At 53.3% G+C, this 19,813-nt stretch overlaps 1 protein-coding gene across 1 annotated transcript; it reads left to right on the top strand.

Annotated features, from left to right (window-relative positions):
- Window positions 1-5,939: 5,939 nt before the first annotated feature.
- M406DRAFT_262710 (uncharacterized protein) lies at window positions 5,940-9,018 on the top strand (the record flags this gene model as incomplete). The annotated part of the gene is made up of 2 exons (XM_040917530.1): window positions 5,940-6,160; window positions 6,753-9,018. 2 exons carry the CDS (start codon window positions 5,940-5,942, stop codon window positions 9,016-9,018), a joined length of 2,487 nt encoding a protein of 828 aa, XP_040774734.1.
- Between the last annotated feature and the right edge of the window lie 10,795 nt (window positions 9,019-19,813).

Here is a 19,813-nt window from a genome sequence, read left to right as displayed (position 1 = left end):
ATAGCAGACTGACAAACCAGCGAATCTTCCGACTTCGGCAGTAATTCATTTAGGCACGAGTAAGAGAAAACATCGGTCAGACAGGAAAAGAAGAAGAGAAGGAAAAAAGACGGCCTAAGAAGAGGGGAAGGGGAAGGAGACTACGATTTCCAACTAACAAGTGACAACGCATTGCACAGTGTCAATCCGATCTGGCACTAAACGGGGTAAGATGAAGAACAACCAAAGAAAAAAATATTAGGGATCATGGGCATGGGAATTTTGAAAATTCGTGCCTACTTAGTCAGTAACATCTCTGTACCAGTTCCTTAGTAGTGTCTCTTAAGCCCCACTGCGGAGAGATGATGTGCTGAGTAGTATGGTCAGTTCGGCCCAGCCCAGCTGCTATGGCGTCCTGGTTACTACAGTAAAGAGAGTTTCGCAGTGTTCGCTTGGCTTGGCTTAGGTTCGGCTTGTGACCCCACCCGGAACGCAATACGCTACACCCCAAAGGAATCACCATGGGGAAGGTGAAACTACCAGATTGGCCGAATATGACGTCGCTGACGACGCGAAGTCGCCTGAAAGTTTAACACGTCGCGCATGCCAGCTGTAAAAAGGCACCCCTTTCTACCAAGCGGCATAGTATTTGCTTGACCGCAACGACAAAGCGAAATACAGAAGGGGGACAAGTGCAGATATTTTTTTTTTCTTTTTTTTTTCGACAGGCTACAGGCCTACCATGTGGGCTATTTTTGGATCTCGCAGAACTATGGTACGTGACATCGCCAAGGACGGCGACGTCGATGTGTCAAAAGATTCAGGACACAAGGTCCCCGCCCTTGTGTGTCATCTTTTTGTCCTTGCTGTTATTTCATGTAATCTCCTCTTGGGACGCTCTGATACTGCTATGGCACAAGCTGCATTTGGTATACAAAGATTCCTTCCAGATAGCAATATGACAACCCCCTCAACCTCCTGTGCAAGAACATAAATATTTCATCATGTTCTAATCAGTAAGAGAACCAAAGGGACCGTGTCACGTGGGCATTTGCACCCCCCCCTTTTTTTTTCTTCTTCTTTTCTTTCTCCCTCCCCGTCATTCCTCCCTTACAATATGATTACGGGTTCGAACACAACCACATACACACGCCAAAAAATGAGGAACATTTGTAATACTAGTATGGAACGGGAAAAAGTTTATACCGTGCACTAATTATAATTACTCTCTGCCATCGGTTTCGGTTGAGAAAGGGTCCGAGTTCATCCAACCAAAAGGAGAAAGAGGGAAACAAAGAAGGGGGAGGAAGAAACGAAAAGGAAAAAGAAAAAAAAAATGATACGACGCTGCGTAATCAATCAATTTGGGGGGTTCCAGTGGACCACGGGCTTCATCTCCCAGCAGGGCCTAGTTCTGGTCCCTCTGAAAATTGCCCGCAATGCCGTCCCAGCGTGCCAGTGTCCCTGGCGCCGGTCCCCCGTTCCATGGCGTGCCAAGACGGACGGGTTCCTCCCTGTCCCTTTCTCCTGCTAAGGACATGACCCGGACCTGGGGACCGTGGATTTCAGGGCAGACAGCCGTTGTTGGTGCTATTATAATTGACATTGACTGTGACTGTCAGACTAGCACTGTCAACAGTGGGTAGTCCTGAAATTCGGCTCAGCCAACGTTTACGGGCGACAAGTCTGACTAACTGGTCTTGATGGGGCTGCGCCGTTCGTGTGCTAAAGTCAAGGGGGGGGGGGGAAGGAGCACGACAATCATTGCGACCAATAACCCACTCATCCTTCACCGGCTGGACGATGTGTGCAGAGCTGCAACACGGCAAAGAGAGAGTAAGGGAGCTTAGCTGTGGCAGAGCAGAGCACACGAGGACACCTGAAAACCCCAGGTCTCGGCCCAAGACTTGGGAGGCCTGTGGCTAGAGCTGTGGCGAGTTGTGGCAAAAAGATCATGGATGAGCCACATGTCTAGCCACAGGCCTCCCACACGTTGATTCGGCAGGTGACGAAAAGAAATAGGTGTTCAGTCACTCAGATGGTGAGTTGGGTGACGGTCGGTCGGGTGGAATGTGCCGCAGCTGGTAGCCAGTGGTAGCGTGAACTCCATAGGGTGAAGATGATCCTCCCCCGATACTCTGCTTGGGAAGGCGCACGCCGATCATGCCTTTAGAAGGCGGCTCCCATAGTACGTCAAGTCCTCTCCCGTCTTGCCGAGCTGCAATCAAAACTAGTCGTAGCTGATCCCTGTGGTGTCTCCGAGATAGATGCGAAATGGTCTGTGTTTGTCATGGAACCAATCGCAAGCCTTGTAGGAATACATGGAGCCTTCTGAATTCATCAGCTGACGAGGCCGTCAGAACACTTCAAGACACACAGGACATAGCTCATAGCCTGCTCCTACTTGAGGATGTGTGGCACCCAACCAGAGTATCCCCGATATAGGGGCTCACCCGGAAAAAGTAAGCAGGAAAACAAAAACAGTCGTCGAATAGCCGCAGTCTGGGGGAGGAAAGATCTAGCATGAAACCTTATGTACTGTGTGTGTGTGCATGTATGTATGCACTATGTATGTTAGACGCACGTCACTAACAGCCGACCCCGGCGGTAGAGACAGTTTGCACCGCCACACCGAACTGCAAAGACAGAGAGACCTGCACGGATTTCGAGACAGGACGCCATGCCATAAACCATGCATCTATGTGCCAGATAACAGGCCAGGGCAGACATCCTTGCTTGAGCCGAATGACGAGGTGCTGTTCAGCATGCTGGCTCAGATGCTATGGGGTTTTCTTTTGCCTCTTGTTTGCTTTTCCCTTTTCTTCACCTGACACACTGACACACACAGAATGGATGATCGGGCCAAGTGCATGGCGACAGAGGTAGGAGCGAAGGAGGGGAAGAAGGAGGCAGCCCACGACCTGGAAGCCATCTCCCCACAATGCTCGATCCCTTCCTAGGGTGAATGAATGGTCTGGATCTCGAGACGTCTGGCGACTGTGAAGGGGCTTCCTATACTGGCAGTGATATTTTACGTATGTATAGAGCAGGGCTCTACGGGAGTCTGCTGTCCATGTTGTCGGGTCCAGATCACAGGGATCCCTGTTGACAGCGCCACAGGCAGTGGCAATCTCGATGCGAGAGACAGAATACACACACGCATAGAAACGGGGTGGGGAGAGAGGCACGAGAGGGTAGACTCTTGTGTCCTGTACGTACTACAGTACCGCCCATGATCAGGACCATGCCATGTCCTATGGCATCATAACACAACCCAGCATAAAGCACAAGGGCCCGGAGTACCCGTCCAGTCTTCTTCGCCAGGTACTTAGCGCGTCTCCGTGTCCTTCTTTTGTACCCGTAACCGGAGTATTGCCGTTCTGCAGCAGTCGGCTCATGCTGTGCTGTGTACTATGGGTTGTTGGTTCTTCCTTCAAGACTTTGTTCTTGTCTCGTCTCCGACCACTATAGTGCAGGATGTTCAGGTATTACGATGAGCCTGCACTTTTTTCTCTTTTATTTGTTTCCTCCCTTCAGGGCTCTCAGGCGGACCGGCGCCTCCCCACACCCCTGCTTATAGCCATTCGAGCAGCTGCCATAGTACTAACAAAACATGTACTAGGGTACCTCGGCCCCCCATGATGCTATCTGGTAGGCCGATCGAGATGTCGAAGCGCGCCGTAAACCTACACCGTGTGCCGGACGGTGCGCTCAAAAACGGTGACCTCGTGGGCAAGTACTTTAGCGCACGCTTGACTCTTGTCTCTTTCTTGCCCAACTGACTCTTGACGCTAGGGTCGATACCTCTCGACACACCTTCTGGGGCTAACCTCGGGGCAGCCCACCCCTGATGGCGTTTCCTGTCAGGCCTCCCCCACATCAGCGCGAATTACTGTACTGTGTACATCGGTCCTCATATTAGTGAGGGGTTATGACACAGTACATGATACATAGCTACCAGGACACAAGGCAACTTGCATAGTATCAGTCAGGAGGCTGTTCATTTCTTGCTCTCTCTCCCTCCCTCTCTCTTCTCTCTCTGTCTTGTTGCTGGCTTTTACTATTGCTCCCATTTTCCTGTACACATAATAGACAAGATTTCAAGTCACTGGAGAAATGCCATCCCCCACCATGAAGTACCACGGGCAAAACATTCTAGCCCAAGCCATTGACCTAATATGGAACTCAGACTGCGGTGCCCAGAATAAAATAACCCCGGCGCTGTGGCCCCTCCACCCTCTTGGCTGCATCCCTGGCTTGCCTTGTCGCTGTACTGTACCGTACCATAGTACACTGTACTGTACTGTACACACACATACTTACTTACACACCCACCCACCACCCTGTCGTCTTCTGCCATAGTGACTTATGGTACTATGGTACTTCCTTCATACGGGCATCCATATCCGACATTGCGTGGGTTTTGAGGGTACATCTGGCTCGCTGGGCCTGCTGCTGTCCTCACTCTTGTCATCTTTTATTTTATTTTGTTATATCTTATTTTTCTCTCCCCCGGCCCCTTCGAAGCTCTGCCCTACCCGCGATCTGCTTAGCGAGCTCTTACACCTCACCCAAGACTCCCAGGTCACCCTTGCAATCATCGCGCGTGGTCCTGTCCTGCACTTGCCTTGTCCCCATTTCGAAGATCGCTCTCCCGCGCGTATTATATTGTAAAGCCGCGCCGCAATCTCGCGCGGCTCCTCTGACCTCCTCCTCTGACCTCCTCTGGTCTTGCTACTCTTTTTTTTCTCACTTCTCTCTACTTCTTAGTTCTGGTTCACTCTCCTCCACCTCATCGACTGCCTCGTCATCTTCAGCACGGCACCTTGTCTGCCTCTCAACCCAACTGGCCTTTGTCTCTCGTTCGTCGTCCCTTTCGACCTGTCTTCCCCAACTTCAGAGCCAACCACCGCAGTTAAGGCGCCTCGACTTGCACAAGACCTGAGAACTTGCGCTCACACCGGCAACCTCACTTGGACCTGGGTTGCGCCGCCAGCCTTGCACGCACTCTTCTCTGCCTTGCCCTGTCCTGTCCCTGCAGCCCTGGGCCGCAGATACAGAAGTGAGAGCGGCGGGAAAGAAGAAAAAAACCAAAGAAAAGGACACAAAGAGACAGAACGGACACCCTGACGTGATCCCTCATGTCGCACTGCGCATAATTCTGATCGAATCTCCTTCGCGACCTACGAATCCAACCCCACCATACTTTCTATTCAAGGTGGCATATGAAGCTTTGACCTTGGAATCATCTTTTCCACGATCTATGAAGTTACGACGGCTGCAGCAACCTCCTTCTCGCCTGACCACCGGACACCGACCAACGTCAGATAGCCGCAGGACGCAGTTTCTCCCCACCTGCGCCCCAAGACATCGCCAGTCTCAACATCAGCAGCAGCCGCCCTTGCGCCCGCATCCGCGTCACCTCACCTAGCCCTTTACGGCGACCACGAACACGCGATCCTCCCACTGCGGCCCGCTATCGTGGTCTGTGCAAGCTCATCTCGGCAACATCCTCCCAGGGCGCATCTTGCGACGCGCAACCTGGAGATTCTTTTTTTCCTACTGAGAACATTTTGAAAACCCACATACAAACACATCTTGTTGGATTTTTACCCAGAAGGCTGTCTCTGGACATCACAAGGTCGCTTCAGCTCAGATGTTCCGCCAAAGGTAAGCATACAAACCAGCAACTTCACTTGCGCCACAGAAAACCCTGCCCCCCTTCCTGATGCGCCATGGTTCTCCTCTGCGCCATCTTGCATAGACATGTGACGCCCTGCACCGCAACCTGGTTACGGTTCTGTCCTGCACAGTTTCAGCTCGAGTCTGCATCAGGTGCTGGCGCTCAAATCTCTAGTGTCTAAGAAGACAGCCTGCGTCACGCTCGGGCTCGTTTTACTGAGGAGACGGGTTGGGCTTTAAGAAGAGAAGGGGGAGAGGGGCAAAACTGGCCTGGTCGCATGGCTGTTGAGCGGCGTTCGAGGAGGGAACAGGACGAGAGTACAGAAGCTGACATTATCGGCACTTTCTACAGGACAAGCTCGCAGAAGCCGGGCGACGACCTGGTCGCCAACTTCAGACAACAGTTCCCAGAAATTGCATCAGGTTCTACGGCCGCCGCCTCTGCTTCACAGACAGCTACGGCTGGAAACCCGGGCGGTGCCTCTGGTACACAGGACAGGTATGTTCCGACAGCCCCCTTTTTCCCCTTCTCCAACCCCCCCCCCCTTTTTTTTTTTTTTTTTTGCCTGATTTCTATTCTTTCCACACATATGACCTCTTCTTTTGGCCATGGTGTGGTGCATTATCCATCTTCTGCCGTCCCAGTCGGGTTGGTTTCAGTCTGGTGGGGGGGCGATCGCCCTTCTCTTGCGCGCGGTCCGGCGTTGGCCGGTACGACTTGTAGCGCGCATAGTGCCGGCCTGTCTGGGATTCAAGGCATTACAACGCACTTGAGTTTCCTGCTGGCCGCTCCCTACCCAAACCTCCCAGTGACAGGGTGGGTGGTGGCAACAGCAAGCACATGCGCTGTGTTGTGACTTCGCCGAGGCGATCCCGCGCTTGAGGCTTTTGTTGTGGCTCAACCACACCCCGGACCCTTTCTCCCACTTGCAACCGACTCATGCGCCAAACCACCACACAGGCGGACAACATTGGTGCGCATGATGGTTGTTGGCCCTTTTTAGGGTTGGCTGCAATTGTCGTTACTATATGTTATCAATAGTGCAGCAAATCTCTCATTGTACTACAAGAAGAACTCGATATTGACTAAGTTGTTTCTGCAGAAACCCGGCTCTGGGCCATGAAGCGTTCCATGACCAAGACCCTACCCCCAGGGCCAGCAACGAGCCCTGGAGGTTCACGCCCTCCCTGATGGACCCGAATTCTTTCTCCTTCTCTAATTTCGCCAACGCGCCTCCTGGCTACTACACACCGACTCCAGGAGGGACCAACACCATTTACCACCCTCAGGCTGGCGACCTGCACACCCCGACGCTAAGTTTCGGTATGGGTCTGAGTACCCCCCTCTCGATGCCTACCACCGATGCAGCCCTGCAGTCTGGTCCCTCCATGGTGGACATGTCTGGCTTTCACCACGGGGCTACCGGCATGCATCCCAGCCAGTTTCACAACCAGTCGCCTTTCAATCCTTTCGTCCAGCCTCACCCACAGCAGCAGGCCTTCGCGCCGTCAACATTTGTCCACCAGGATACAGGCTACGAGACGATGGACCAGGATGGCTCCCCGATGGATTCTGACCCCTCAGACGATGCTCGCATGGGATCGATCGCCGGCGCTTTCCAAAGCCAGTCTCCTCTTACCAGTTTCCAGCAGAGGCAGTACGGCGTGCCAATGCACATGCCCATGCCCTCCTCTGCAGAAAAGTTCCGGTTCCACGTCACCTTGAACGCCCCGACGGCCATGATCAAACACGCCGACGAAATACCTGTTACGTACCTCAACAAGGGCCAGGCGTACTCGCTGTCCATTGTGGACACCACACCCACCATCCCTATCGCACCAGGAACGCGCCTCAGGACCTTTGTTCGTGTCTCCTTCGAGGATGACCAACAGCGGCAAAAGCCCGGCGTCTGCTGGAGCCTGTGGAAGGAAGGCCGAGGCACGAACGAGGCGCACCAGAGGGGTGGCAAGCTTCAGGCAGTGGAATACGTCGAGGCAGGCCAGCCGGCAGAAGGCGACGACAAGAGAACAAGAGTCGAGTTGGAGAGCGCGTCCTTTGATGGGTTCTCGGTAATCTGGACGCCTGGTGTCAATGGTGCTGTCGAATGCAATGTGGCTGTGCGCTTCAACTTCCTCTCGACCGATTTCAGTCATTCCAAGGGCGTCAAAGGTATCCCAGTCCGACTCTGTGCCAAGACGACCCTCCTGCCGTCCGATGGGGCTTCGCCACCAGGGGATGAGACGCCTGAGATATGCTACTGCAAGGTCAAGCTCTTCCGCGATCACGGCGCAGAACGCAAGCTGTCCAATGATGTGGCCCATGTCAAGAAGACGATCGACAAGCTCAAGCAGCAGATCACGCAAGCCGAGAGCGGGATGAAGGATTTTGGCAAGCGCAAGCGGGCTGGGGGATCGCAGTCAAAAGCAGCTGTCGACAGCCAGCGGCCCGGAAAGGCTCCTAAGCACAAGCGCACGTGGTCCATGTCGTCGGCGAGCTCTGCAGACGGCGGCAGCGGGGCTCGCAACGCGCTGGAGGAGGACCTGCACTTCAAGCTCCAGACGCTGCAGGACATGTTCACAAGCACGCGTCCAGTCAGCGTGCTGTACCTCCGAGGCGAGGACATGGACGATATGGACGCACACCCAGTCTCCTTGCCAGGAGAAGTCCTCGATCTGAGCAAGATCGAGTCCAGAGAGAGCACGGCCTGGAGGGGCCGCAGCACACACAGCTCGGTTACCGGGTCGCTGGTCTCACCATCCCCAAGCTCGCTGTCCCTTCACTCGGCAGCATCCATCACAGCTCCCAACGCGCCGTGGCAGGATCGCCCAGCCATCGGGTCCGACCCATCGTCTCGACAGGGCTCTGATCAGCCAACCCGTGTTGCCAAGCCGGACGTTGCCGGGAATCTCAGCGGCTGGATCGAGGCCCTCGGCGTGGACTCATCCTACCGGCCACCTCTCGAGCGGGCACCGCGCCCGGTGGCTTGCTTTTATCTCAAGCGGAGACAGACAAGCACAGAGACGCGCGAGTACCACAAGGCCGTCTATGTCATGCAGCGGACGCTTAGTGAATTCGTCACCCGCGTAGCATCCAAATGGAATATCGACGTCAACCGTGTCTCGCGGGTTATACGCACGCTACCAAACAGCCTTGAGATCGAGATGGATGACGACGTCATACGAGAGCTCCCCGAGGGGCAGGACATGATGCTCGACATTGTTGAGATAAGCCCACCCAAAGCACCAGTCAAGCGGGAGTGGGAAATGTCCCTGGACGATGCACCAGGCGACGAGGACGATGAAGTCCCTGGTCAAACACTGCAGCAGAACAGTTACGAACTTCGCCTTACCTTTTAACTTTGATGCATACACACATATACACAACATCAACTGGGAGGCGGAGCCTCTCTTTCTTCTTCTTTTTTTGTTCTTCTGGGATGAGATTTCTTTAGACCCAAGTCTTGTAATCCCTCACCATACTACGACCAGCGAAGAAAAAAACATTCACTACGTACACGATCACATATACGCATACGCATCAATTTGAGGTGGTTTTTCTGTCTTGTTTCTCTTTTTTATTTAATTTTTCTTACGTTTTTTCCCCCGGCACATAACCATACATATACGCGGCGTTGGCAATCAACCTCTGAGATACCAAGTGCCCCCGGTTGTGGGCCAGTTTTCCTTCTGGATATTTTTACATGTCGTCAAAAAAAAGGGACGAACATTGGCTTTTTGGTCATGTCAATGCGAGGAAAATGGTATTATTATGGGGTTTTTTTTTTTTTTTTTGGTTTTTCTTTTTTCAAGGTTAGAAAGGACCGGGAGAGACAGCATTTAAGTGGAGAAGCGGTCAAGGGCGAACCCCGTGAAGCATATTTACATTGGTCATTTGGGGGTGGGAAAAAAGACAAGAAACATGAAACAATCGTCGTCTGTGTGAGTGAGTGAGTGTGTATGCATGAATGTGTATCGTTATCCTGTGCTACGTAGTGCAGGTGACGATCTTGGGCAGGCCCAGGGTTAATTTGGGTATTACGGGAAACGCTGGGATTGATGTCTGGCCTGAGATGAGGAAGTTGAAATAGAGAAGGGTTGACGAATGTGTGAATACGGTCACCGAGAGAGAGAGAGGGAGACAGATACAGCTAAGAGTGATGGGATATACTATTTGGGCAGCAATGCGGAGGGCGGAACATGAACCTCACCACCAATGGGACTTTTGTGCGGGCACACCACACTCTCATAACAACAACAATAACAACAACATTATTCACCAAGAAACAATCACCACCACGACGCCACACCCAACTTCTTCAAGTCTGAAATTGACGCATTCCCTGTCACTCCCTCTACCTATCTTGTGTCTCCAGTAAATGAGGGCGCCTCGGCGGCTAGTTCCGTACAGAGGCCATACGGGCTACCGTTCAGTGGATTTCATCTCCGGCTCAGGATCGCCCGCTACCAACTATTCGAGCACCCCCCTTCTTCCCTTCTTCCCGCGGCGGCTGAATATCTGTGTCTTGTCTCAACGGTCAGTGTCAGGATAGGAGATGGGGGTGGGATTGCTGTACTGTGACTGGCTGGAAAAGAACTAATGGGGTCGGCACAGATTAGTGGTGGTGGTGGTAATGATGTGCTAAGAGGGAATGGGCAGGGCTCTAATCTCCGCCTGGCCAAGTTATGTGTGGATCAAATTATCTGGGGACGACAAGTTCTCATCAGCCCTCTCTCTCTCTCTCTTTTTCTTTCTCTCTCAAGATGGGCCTCGCTCTGGCCCCAAGAAGTAGAACATGGCTCATCAAGTGACGTATGTATGAATGTAGGTATGCTTGTATGTACTAGCCGTTACGTGCTAGGGAAGCATGACAGAGATGAGTACACACATGACAGCATGATCACCAGTTGTGTGGATGTGCGTGTGTGTCTGTGCAATCTTTTACTTTGCTTGCCCGCTTAAACGCAATCAATGCACAGGGTAGATGGTCTGAGACTTTGAACCCTCCCCCTCCCCCCTATCCCCCTGCCTGGTGCATCGTGCCAGAGGGGAAAAGGGAAAAAAAAAAAAAAGGGAAAAAAATAATAAAAGAGGTCCCCTTGTCAAAGTCCATCTTGAAAGCCCGATTGGAAGAATCGACGTCTGGACGCTAGGCACGGGTAATTTCGCCTGTCACTTTGCTTCCCCTCGACCCGTTCTCGGAGGGCAACCGGGGGGGTGGGGGGGGAGGTCCCTCCTGCATGTTGGAAGAGCATGATAGAATGAATGAGATACCTTACTACAGGTCTAGTACAGTAGGTACTCGTAAGATACTAACATGGTGTGTATGGTACCACAGTATAGTAGCGCGTGGCGTCTCATCCTCCCCCAAACCTCTTCGTTCTTGGTTCCGCCAATCCCAGTGGTTCTTTTATGTTTTAGGTTGAGGTCTGGTCTGGATACGCAGTGTCGTGCTGCGCGAGGTACGTACCTACATGTAGACAGAGAGCATGAAGGTCTTGGTATTGTACACAGTGGAGGAGAAAAAAGGTCTTTTACTCTGCCTATGTGTACACAACGCCATCTACCCCTGCCTTGTTGATGGCTGTCTACCACCACCACCAGCACCAGCACTAGTTACGACTCACCGAGGGCAGACGGTAACTGGGTACATATCTGACGCCGTTGTGAGATGAGACCCCTGCCCGAACAGGCCAGGGCTAAGACCAGAGGAAGAGAGGCACAATGGCATTGTCAAAAGTCGACATCGACAATCGCACCGGGGATAATGCAGTGATGATGGCCCGAGGTTTTGACGGCCGTTTTAGAGCTCAGAGCCAACCAACCAGTCCCCCCCCCCCTTCTCTTCTCTCGTATCCCCTACAGTCCTTTTTTTTCTTTTTTTTCTTTTCCCTTTTTGGGTTTGCACTAGAAAAAAGAGCTGGCCTGTGCTTTTGTTTCTGTTCCCCAAAAGAACGACCTAAGCAGCACACATTTCCGCCCGGATACATGAGATCCCGTCCGACGCGCTTGATCCATGGCTGCTGCTGCATGTGCGCCCTCCCCAATCATGCCCCAGCTCGTAATAGAATCTTCCATCGTAGCTCTGCCAATTGGGCCTCGAGGTTGCTCATTTGTTGGTTTTCTGGCTCTGTGTGAGGTGTCGTCCGTCATCTGCAGCTAAGAGGGAAGGGGTTGGGATACACTTTCAAGCCACAGTGGTCGAGATTTTGGGGCGAGTGGTCGGTTCCCCTTGTTTCCGGCCGGGTGCGCTGGCTGAGAGGGGTAGTAGATTAGGTGTGGCGAGACTTGCGCGTTCAGCCACAAGGAGGGAAACAATTAAAGACGAACATGAGAGATAGCTAAGGCGTGATGGGGAGAGCTAACGCTGGTGGCCTGGTGACACGCTCGGGTGTGGCTTGCCATACTGTCATATTTGCCACCCTGCGTTACCATTCTCGTGTGTGTGTGTGTGTGTGTGTGTGGCCTCAAGGGCAATCCCGTCAGCTGAACAAGACGTGGATGCAGACTAACAAAACAAAGTCGCAGTTGTACCTTGCGCGGCTGCAAGCTGCAAGCTGCGAATGCAAATGCAAATGCAGCCAAGCGATGCGGTGCGATGTGGGACATGGGACGTGGGTGGTTGTTTTCCCTTCTCTATTTTGCTTCTCACTCGCCACATCTGGTCTAGACAGACGGTGGCGCTGAGCCCGTCTAGGAAGGCATATCGCAGGATGTAAGTACTCTACTATGGAAAGTACTTTGTACATTGTCGTAGCCAGGGGCGCGCGCGCGCGTGGGGGGGGGGGGGGAGGGGACGCACGGACGACACTGGATACCGGTAGCCGGGGAAGGGGCCAAGCATAAGAGGAAAAAAGGGAATGGCGGCAGCCAGGGAAGAACGCAAAGTATATTGTAGTACTGTCATCGTACGATCAGTACTTGGTACGGGAATAGCAGGCACTACCCCATTAGGGCCATCACAGTTAGTAGTGTATTCAGTTAGCACAGGCCCCCTGCTCAGCCTCTGATGTGGCAAGTCTGAACCACCACCACCATAGCAACACTACAGCAGCAGTCCTGTCGATCACCTACGTATGGTGTCGCAAAACCCTACGAGGGGATTGGCAACTGATAACCGTAAATGGAATAGAGGGTCCCGAGCTCATGGGTTGCCTCCCAGATCATACAGCAGAAAGGCAGATCTTTCTGTCTTCTTTTTTTCTTCTGTTGTTTTTGTCCATCGTATGGCCCTGGGCCTAGAACGTTTGGGCCCAAGAACGGACAGTGGGAAAATCTGTCTCGACAAACAGTACTTCCACCACATGTACCAGCCAGGGGGCCGGGGTACGATGCACTAGCCACAGTTTCCAAACATTGGGAAAGAAACTGTACGCAACATGGCAACTATGTACACTCCTCTCTGTGCCGGGTTGAAGGGTGGTGGGAAAAGGGAGGGTGCACGCTGCGAGCTCCCAGTGGCTCGGGCGATCAACATGCATGTTTCAGCTGCCACCGTGGCTCCCCTGGGTGCCACGAGGGCGCCACGCCACAGCTGTACATACCTTGGAGATGATCTTGGGGAAGGGAATTCAGACAAGATCTTCCCCCCCTCTCCTTCATCCCCCCCCCCTCTTTCTTTCTGTTCTTGTTTCCCTCTTCTCCCTCCTCACCTCTCTGTTTCCTCTCCTGAAGGCCAAGGTACAGAGAGAGAGACACACGTAACCAAGCTAGAAACATGCATGTCATCACATCAATCGTCACAGACACGTGCAAGCCTAAACTTCTGACCACGAGACTTCTCCTGTCTTTCCCAAGTTTTCTCACCGCCGGTCATGTTCGTTGGATCGTAGATGCCTACGTGTACGTACTAATGAAGTTCCATATGCCAAAGTAAGTAAGTACAGATTCTATTATTCCCCATAGTAGCCCTTAGTCTGTACCGGCTACAAAAACAAAGAATAAAACCACACGGCTTGGACCCAGATCAGAGACATACATGCATTCGCCACATTGTGTACCGTTTTGGGAAATGATAGACAAAATGATAGGGAGGAGAGCGAGGAGGAGGTGTGGGGGGTCAAGCCACACCCACACCACAACGACGTCAATCTGTGTGTCTGCTGAGACCCCTTCGGGGTGGAGGGAGATGGCCAAGAGATCTTGGGGTCCCATAACCAATGACATGTCTCGAAACACCCTTCTGGTTGCCGAATGAGGAAGTCAACCCCCCTCCCCATGCGATCACTGCGCGTAATCTATTCGGACAGGTCTGATCGTGACTCTCGCCACTGCTATTGTGTTTGTCATGATGGGTCTGGAGGCCGCCCGATTCGAGGGGTGATCTACTGTAGACGGGCAGGTTTTGTTGGGTCTGACGCGTAGATTACGGTTGACATGTGTTATGATGCTGCTAGGTAAACAGACAGACTCTTAGGAAAAGGTTAGTTGGCTGGGTTGGTAGGTATCATGTCTCCTCGAGACGGGGAGGTTGGAGTTCAGGGATTGAGTATGAGAGGTTGTTGAGCGAATGAGGAGGTATGCAAAACAGATAGACAAGCCAATAATAAAACTGTCAAGTGAAAATGACAAAATGACATTCATTCTTCCCATCGAGACAACACCCAAGGGATATTTATATTCTGGCAATGTTATGAAATAAATACTAAAGGAGAGAATTAACTACATCCGTCATTCTTGTTGCCTGGACGGGAAAGTCTTGTTATTTTGGGGGCCTCGAGATGTTCTAGATCTAGATGGTGATCACCAACTGACTTTGCTCATGCTCTAATTAAAGAAGGAACAAAGAAAAATGGGGGAAAATCAGGAAATGAAGGTGAGGAAAGGAAAGGAGAAAAGAGAGGAAAGCAAATTAAGAATGCCCGACTTGCGCCTTATAGCAAAGTCTGCCCCTCGAAGGAAATATGCTGGGTAGATGGTCGAAAAGGAAAAAGAAAGAATGTCAAGATTTCCCCTTCTCTGTCTCTCCCTCTCTCTCTCTATTTGCTCCATCACAAGACAAGGACCAGCATAGCCATCATCATCGCAGTCCCAAGTAGCCCAGCGTGCAGGAGGACGGAACGTCCAGATCCAGCAGTGACATACGTAGACGATGCGATCGGTGGCCCGTAAGGCACAATGCCCGTTGCCGCCGTTACTGTAGAGGCTGGAGTCGGCGTGGGGAGGGATTCTGAGGAGGGAGAGGACGACGAGGACGACGAGGACGATGAGGCCCACGCGGTCGGGTAGCCAGACGACACCATAGAGATGGTCTCGGTGTCGGAGAGGGTCAGCGTCGCTGTTGCCGTGGCCGTCGCTGCCGCTGCCGAGGAGGAGGAGGATGTCGTGCAGTCGTAGCACTCGCCGCCAGCGTCGAAGCCGGGGATATGAGTCTGCAGGACGGCACGCTCGCAGTTCTCACAGAACTGGACTGCAAGGGTGGGCTCGGGATCGGGCATTTTGCTGTTGCTCGTCTGTAGGTTTTCTCTGTTAGCAAGGGAAACGGCCCGAGGGGGGAACAGCTTTGTTGAGCTGTATGTGGTAGGGCTTTCTTGGGGAGAGACTGACAACCGTGACGGTGACGAGATCAGCACCAGATGGCAATCCCAGGGCACAGACGTAGCACGGAGCGCTTGCCATCGAGGTGGCGCAGATGGACCGTGTCAGAATCTCATATGTCTCGGTCGATGTCGTCGTGACTGTATGGCCATTGTCAGTTTCTGCAAGGGCTCATGCTGGCATGTTCAAGTATAAGAGGAAGGACAAAACTTACCGGTCTCTCCCTCAGGGCATACCTCGACTTCGTCAACCATGATGATGACTTCTACACCAACCCACCGTTCACATCCATCCGTTGCCTTGGCCCCGGCCGAGGAGGAAGCCGTGTCCGGCAACGGGAAAGAGGCTGGATAACTATATCCTCCAGGAAACGGCCCTGAGCTGGTGCCTGCAGGCAATGTGCTTGTCAGAAATGTGCTCGTGGACCTTGGGCCCGTAGGATTGGCCCCTGAACCCGTGGGGCTGGTCGCTGGCGAGACTGATGCAGGTCCTGTCCCAGCCATGGTTGATGAGCCATCACCACCGCCCGAGGGCAAGCTGGACGATAGCCCAGGGGTGACGGAAGAACTTGGCAGGCCTGTGGGCGTAGTCTCAGGGACCGGAGATCCTAGACTGTATGGAGGACTAGACGGACTGCCGGAAGACGTGAGGGCTGATCCAACGGGGTAGATCGAGCTGCTGCTGCCACCAGACCCTGTGGCAGAGGTGGGGGACGATGTTGATGGCGGCGCTCCCGAAGCCGAATACAGGCTTGACGGATCGGCCGAACTGCTCACAGCCCCGCTCACTGGAAAGGTTGAGAACGTCGAGGCTTCCAACGTGGTCTCAGGAATTCCATACGGAGTTGGGGTCAGCCCATCCGACGAAGAAGGCCCTTGAGACGACGATGAGCCTTGAGTGACACTCGAGGGTCCTATACTAGCTATATAAGGAACTGATGTCGGAACCTGCTTGTCGTGTGAATCAGCCATATGTCAAGGACAGTAGTGTCTAGGGTATCTACTTACAGAGTATGAGCTCGACTCGCTCGTAGCTGGCTCGCTCGCTGGATACGATAACGATGGTATGAGTGTGGACGAGACCAGGCCTGACGATGAGCTTGAACCCGTCTCAACAGCCGAAGGTGATGCAGTGAGAGGTCCTGAGGATCCAGGAAAAGATGAAGGGTAGCCATTACCAGGGGTCGACGAGCTGGAAGCTGAAGCCGCCGAAACTGTCAGAGATTCGCTGCTGGGTGCCGACCCTGGATGCGAGCTGCTTGCCCTAGAAGGACCCGATTCGGTTGACAAGCTCGAGGTTGCCGTCACTGAACTTCCAGTGCCTGAAGGGGCCCCGCTAGTCCCTCCAGGAGTGGATGTAGTCGCCGAGAGCGACCCCGATGTTCCAGTGCTTGGTGAAGACGGAGAGCCCGTGGCAACACTGCTACTGGGATTTCCAATACTCGACAGCGGAGAGGATGCAGGAGAGACGCCCGAGGAAGTCGGCTTGCCACCGTCAGGTGTGGTTGCTGGGAAAGTAGTGCTCGCAGTCATGGGTGCCGCAGATGTTGAAGGCGAAGCAGAGCTAGAAGGGCTGGATGCGCCTAAAGATGGTCCAGACGGAGATAAAGATGACGACAAGACTGTTGCAGTCGACATAGCAGGCGAAGTCTCGACTGATGTGGACGCTCTTCCCGGTCTAGTCAAAGACGAGGACAAAGTGCCCGAGCCAACTGACGATGGAAGCCCAACGGCTGGATAGCTCGACGATGCGGGGCTTGACACGGCCACGCCACTAGAACTAGGGAGCAAGGACGATGGCCCAGCGCTGGACAGGACCGACAGAGAGCTCAGAGGTGGAACTATGACTGTGGTCAGACTGGTCGGGCCAGATCCGGCAGGCGAGGTCAGGGATGGAGAGGTCGAAGAGATGCTGGGACCGGTCGTTGTGCCTTTCTCACTGCTGCTGCCAAGTACCGTGGTGGAGGACGAGCTGATGGTAAAGATCGTGACCTCGGTGGTGGTGAGATCCGTGATCTGTGCCGTGGAGTCATTAGTGGCGACAACCGTGACATAGCTGCTGGTGAGGGTGGTCGGGATGTACGTTGTCAGGATGCCACTGCTGGTAGGTTCCGGTGCAGAGACCACTGCCGACGATGTACTCAATGAGTTGGAGGTCACGGTCTCAACGACCGTGATTGTGCGGTGGGTCGTTCCGGATGTCGAGAGCTCCGTAACAATCATTGTCACGATGCTGCTGGTTGTAGTGAGTGGCACGCCGAGACTCGCAGAGCCGGTACTCGAGCCAGCAGAAGGAAGAGAAGATGGTTTGGTGCTTGAAGAGGATCCTCCCGATGCTCCAGTACTCAATGATGGAGAGCCGGATGACAGCACTCCCGAGGACGTTACGTTCCATGATGGTACGCTCGAGGATGGCAGTGCTGTAGCCGACACTCCTGACGAGGCAGAAGTCGGTTCAAAAGAACTTGCCGAGCCTGGGCCAGATGAAAAGGGACTGCTCGAAGTAGACGGGACTGGTGGGAGGGTACCTGGAAAGGTCAGATTCCCTGAAGGGATGCTCATAGACGACCAGCCCGCCGAAGATGGCAGGCTCGTAGTCGGCAGGCTAGAAGACGCTGATTCCCAGGACGAGGAGGAGGCCACACCAGGTCCAGAGGCACTAGGGGAAGTTGATGCAGTTGCTGGTGGAGCAGTGGGCGAAGAAGAGCCTGGCACGGTACCTCCCGAGGAGACAAGGTCTGAAGATGCAACACTTGATGAGGACAGTCCCACGGGTGGCACGGATGAGGGCGAGCTCGTGGCAGATGAGGATGCCTCCAGGCTGTTTTGGTCATTAGCAACCTGAAATCAGACACAAAGAGTGAGACATGATGCCCTTTTGTACGTACCTTGATGTCAAAGGCAGGACCGAGGGCGTCGATGACAGTGTCGGCAAGGTTCTGCTCACATTCGTCAGCAAGGTTGCACCCAGGGGGGTAATGTATTATCTGCCACGAGACTCGTAATATATACACTGAGGATCGGCATCTCCTTACATGGTCGTGGCCTCTGTGGTCGTCAAGTCTGTGATCTGCGTCGTTGAGACATTGGTGGCAATGGTCGTCGTGAAGCTGCTCGTGAAGGTTGTGGTGCTAGTTGTAGATGCGACAAGAGTGCTATACCGTTATGATCAGCTCTCGAGGCTGAACTTAGAAATGCAAGGTAGTGCACACTTTGGAGGCGGAAGGGAAGAGATATCTTACCTCAGGCTGCTGCTTGTAGTAGGCGAAGAATCCGGCGTAGATGATTCCGGTGAGGGCGACCCCACAACAGCGGTACTTTGTGATTTCAGTCAGTGATGTGATCATTAACTGGAACCTAATCGTCTTTACCTGCTGCTCACGGACGACGGCAACGAAGTTACGCTAGACACCGTCAGGGGAAATGCACTGCTTGATGGCGGAGGCACCGGTCTATATAGACTTGACGTGAGCATGAGATATGGTCGGAGCCAGGCGCAATGATATAGCTTACGCAGAAGAAGCTTCCCCGGGAAACGTCCACGTGGAGGGCCCAGAGCCAGGCCAGGTACCATTGAGGAGAGACGGCCATGCGGTCGGAGGAGTTACAGTCAAGCTGCTACAGCATCAGTAAAGATGACATGGATATCAGTTAGGAAGATATACTCACATGGTCACAGAGCTAGGAATACTCGAGGGCTCTGCTGATGACGTTGCATGGCTTGTAAGGGTCTCGGACGATGAACCGCCAGTCGGAACAGCGGAGGATCCAGAAGCAGACGCAAAGGGACTCGTGGTTGAGCTAGGAATCGGTCACTATTAGAGAATGTTCTTTCCACGGTCGGTAGTGCTATCCTGACTTACCTCCAATTTCCGGATAGCATACTGGACGACCCTGTGGTCCTTACAATGGAGCCTGAGCTGGGAGCACTGGAGGAGGTCACCGTCACCATTGTGCCAGTGCTCGTCGTTGAGGAAGGGTTGACTCCCGGTGAGGAAGAACTTGAAAAAGCCGGAATGCCAGTTGAAGGTGTTGCTGAACCACTTGATGGCAATGTACTATTCGCAGCCGTCGCGCTGCTGAGAAGCATCGTCGTTGAGAGCCCAGGCAGGGCAGTCGAGGCGGGAGTTGACCAACTCGAAGGGACACCGCTTGTATACTGTATTAACAGAAGCCAGGACACTCTCCAACCATAGAAGAGACTTACCTAGAGACCGGTGAGGAAGACTCCAGAATCGTTGATGAGACACCTGTCGACTCAAGACTACTTCCGGCATAGGTCGAGGGCGGAGACGCCGTCGAGAATGATACAGAGATGGTACTGGATGGAGTCGCACTGCATTTTTGTCAGATGAGCTTTTTGTATGCGTTAGACCGAGGACCATTACCTTGAGGTTGCTGGTAGCGGAGTCGACAAGGGCGGTGTGCTGCTTCACATGTGAGTTTAGATAAGAGGTTGCTCAGGCAGCTTGATGGCGTACCTCGCGTTCCAAGAGCCAACAGAGGATGGCGGGGCCGGCAAGCTGGATGAGGTCTCTGGCAGAGCTGATGTGGCGTTCCCGTTCGGAATTGTCGCCGCAGATGATGATGTTACAGTACTGAGAGCGCGATTAGTACC

This window comes from Cryphonectria parasitica, assembly GCF_011745365.1.
Source record: "Cryphonectria parasitica EP155 unplaced genomic scaffold M406scaffold_6, whole genome shotgun sequence".
Lineage (NCBI taxonomy): Eukaryota > Fungi > Ascomycota > Sordariomycetes > Diaporthales > Cryphonectriaceae > Cryphonectria > Cryphonectria parasitica.
This window is presented reverse-complemented; position numbering and strand designations above follow the sequence as displayed.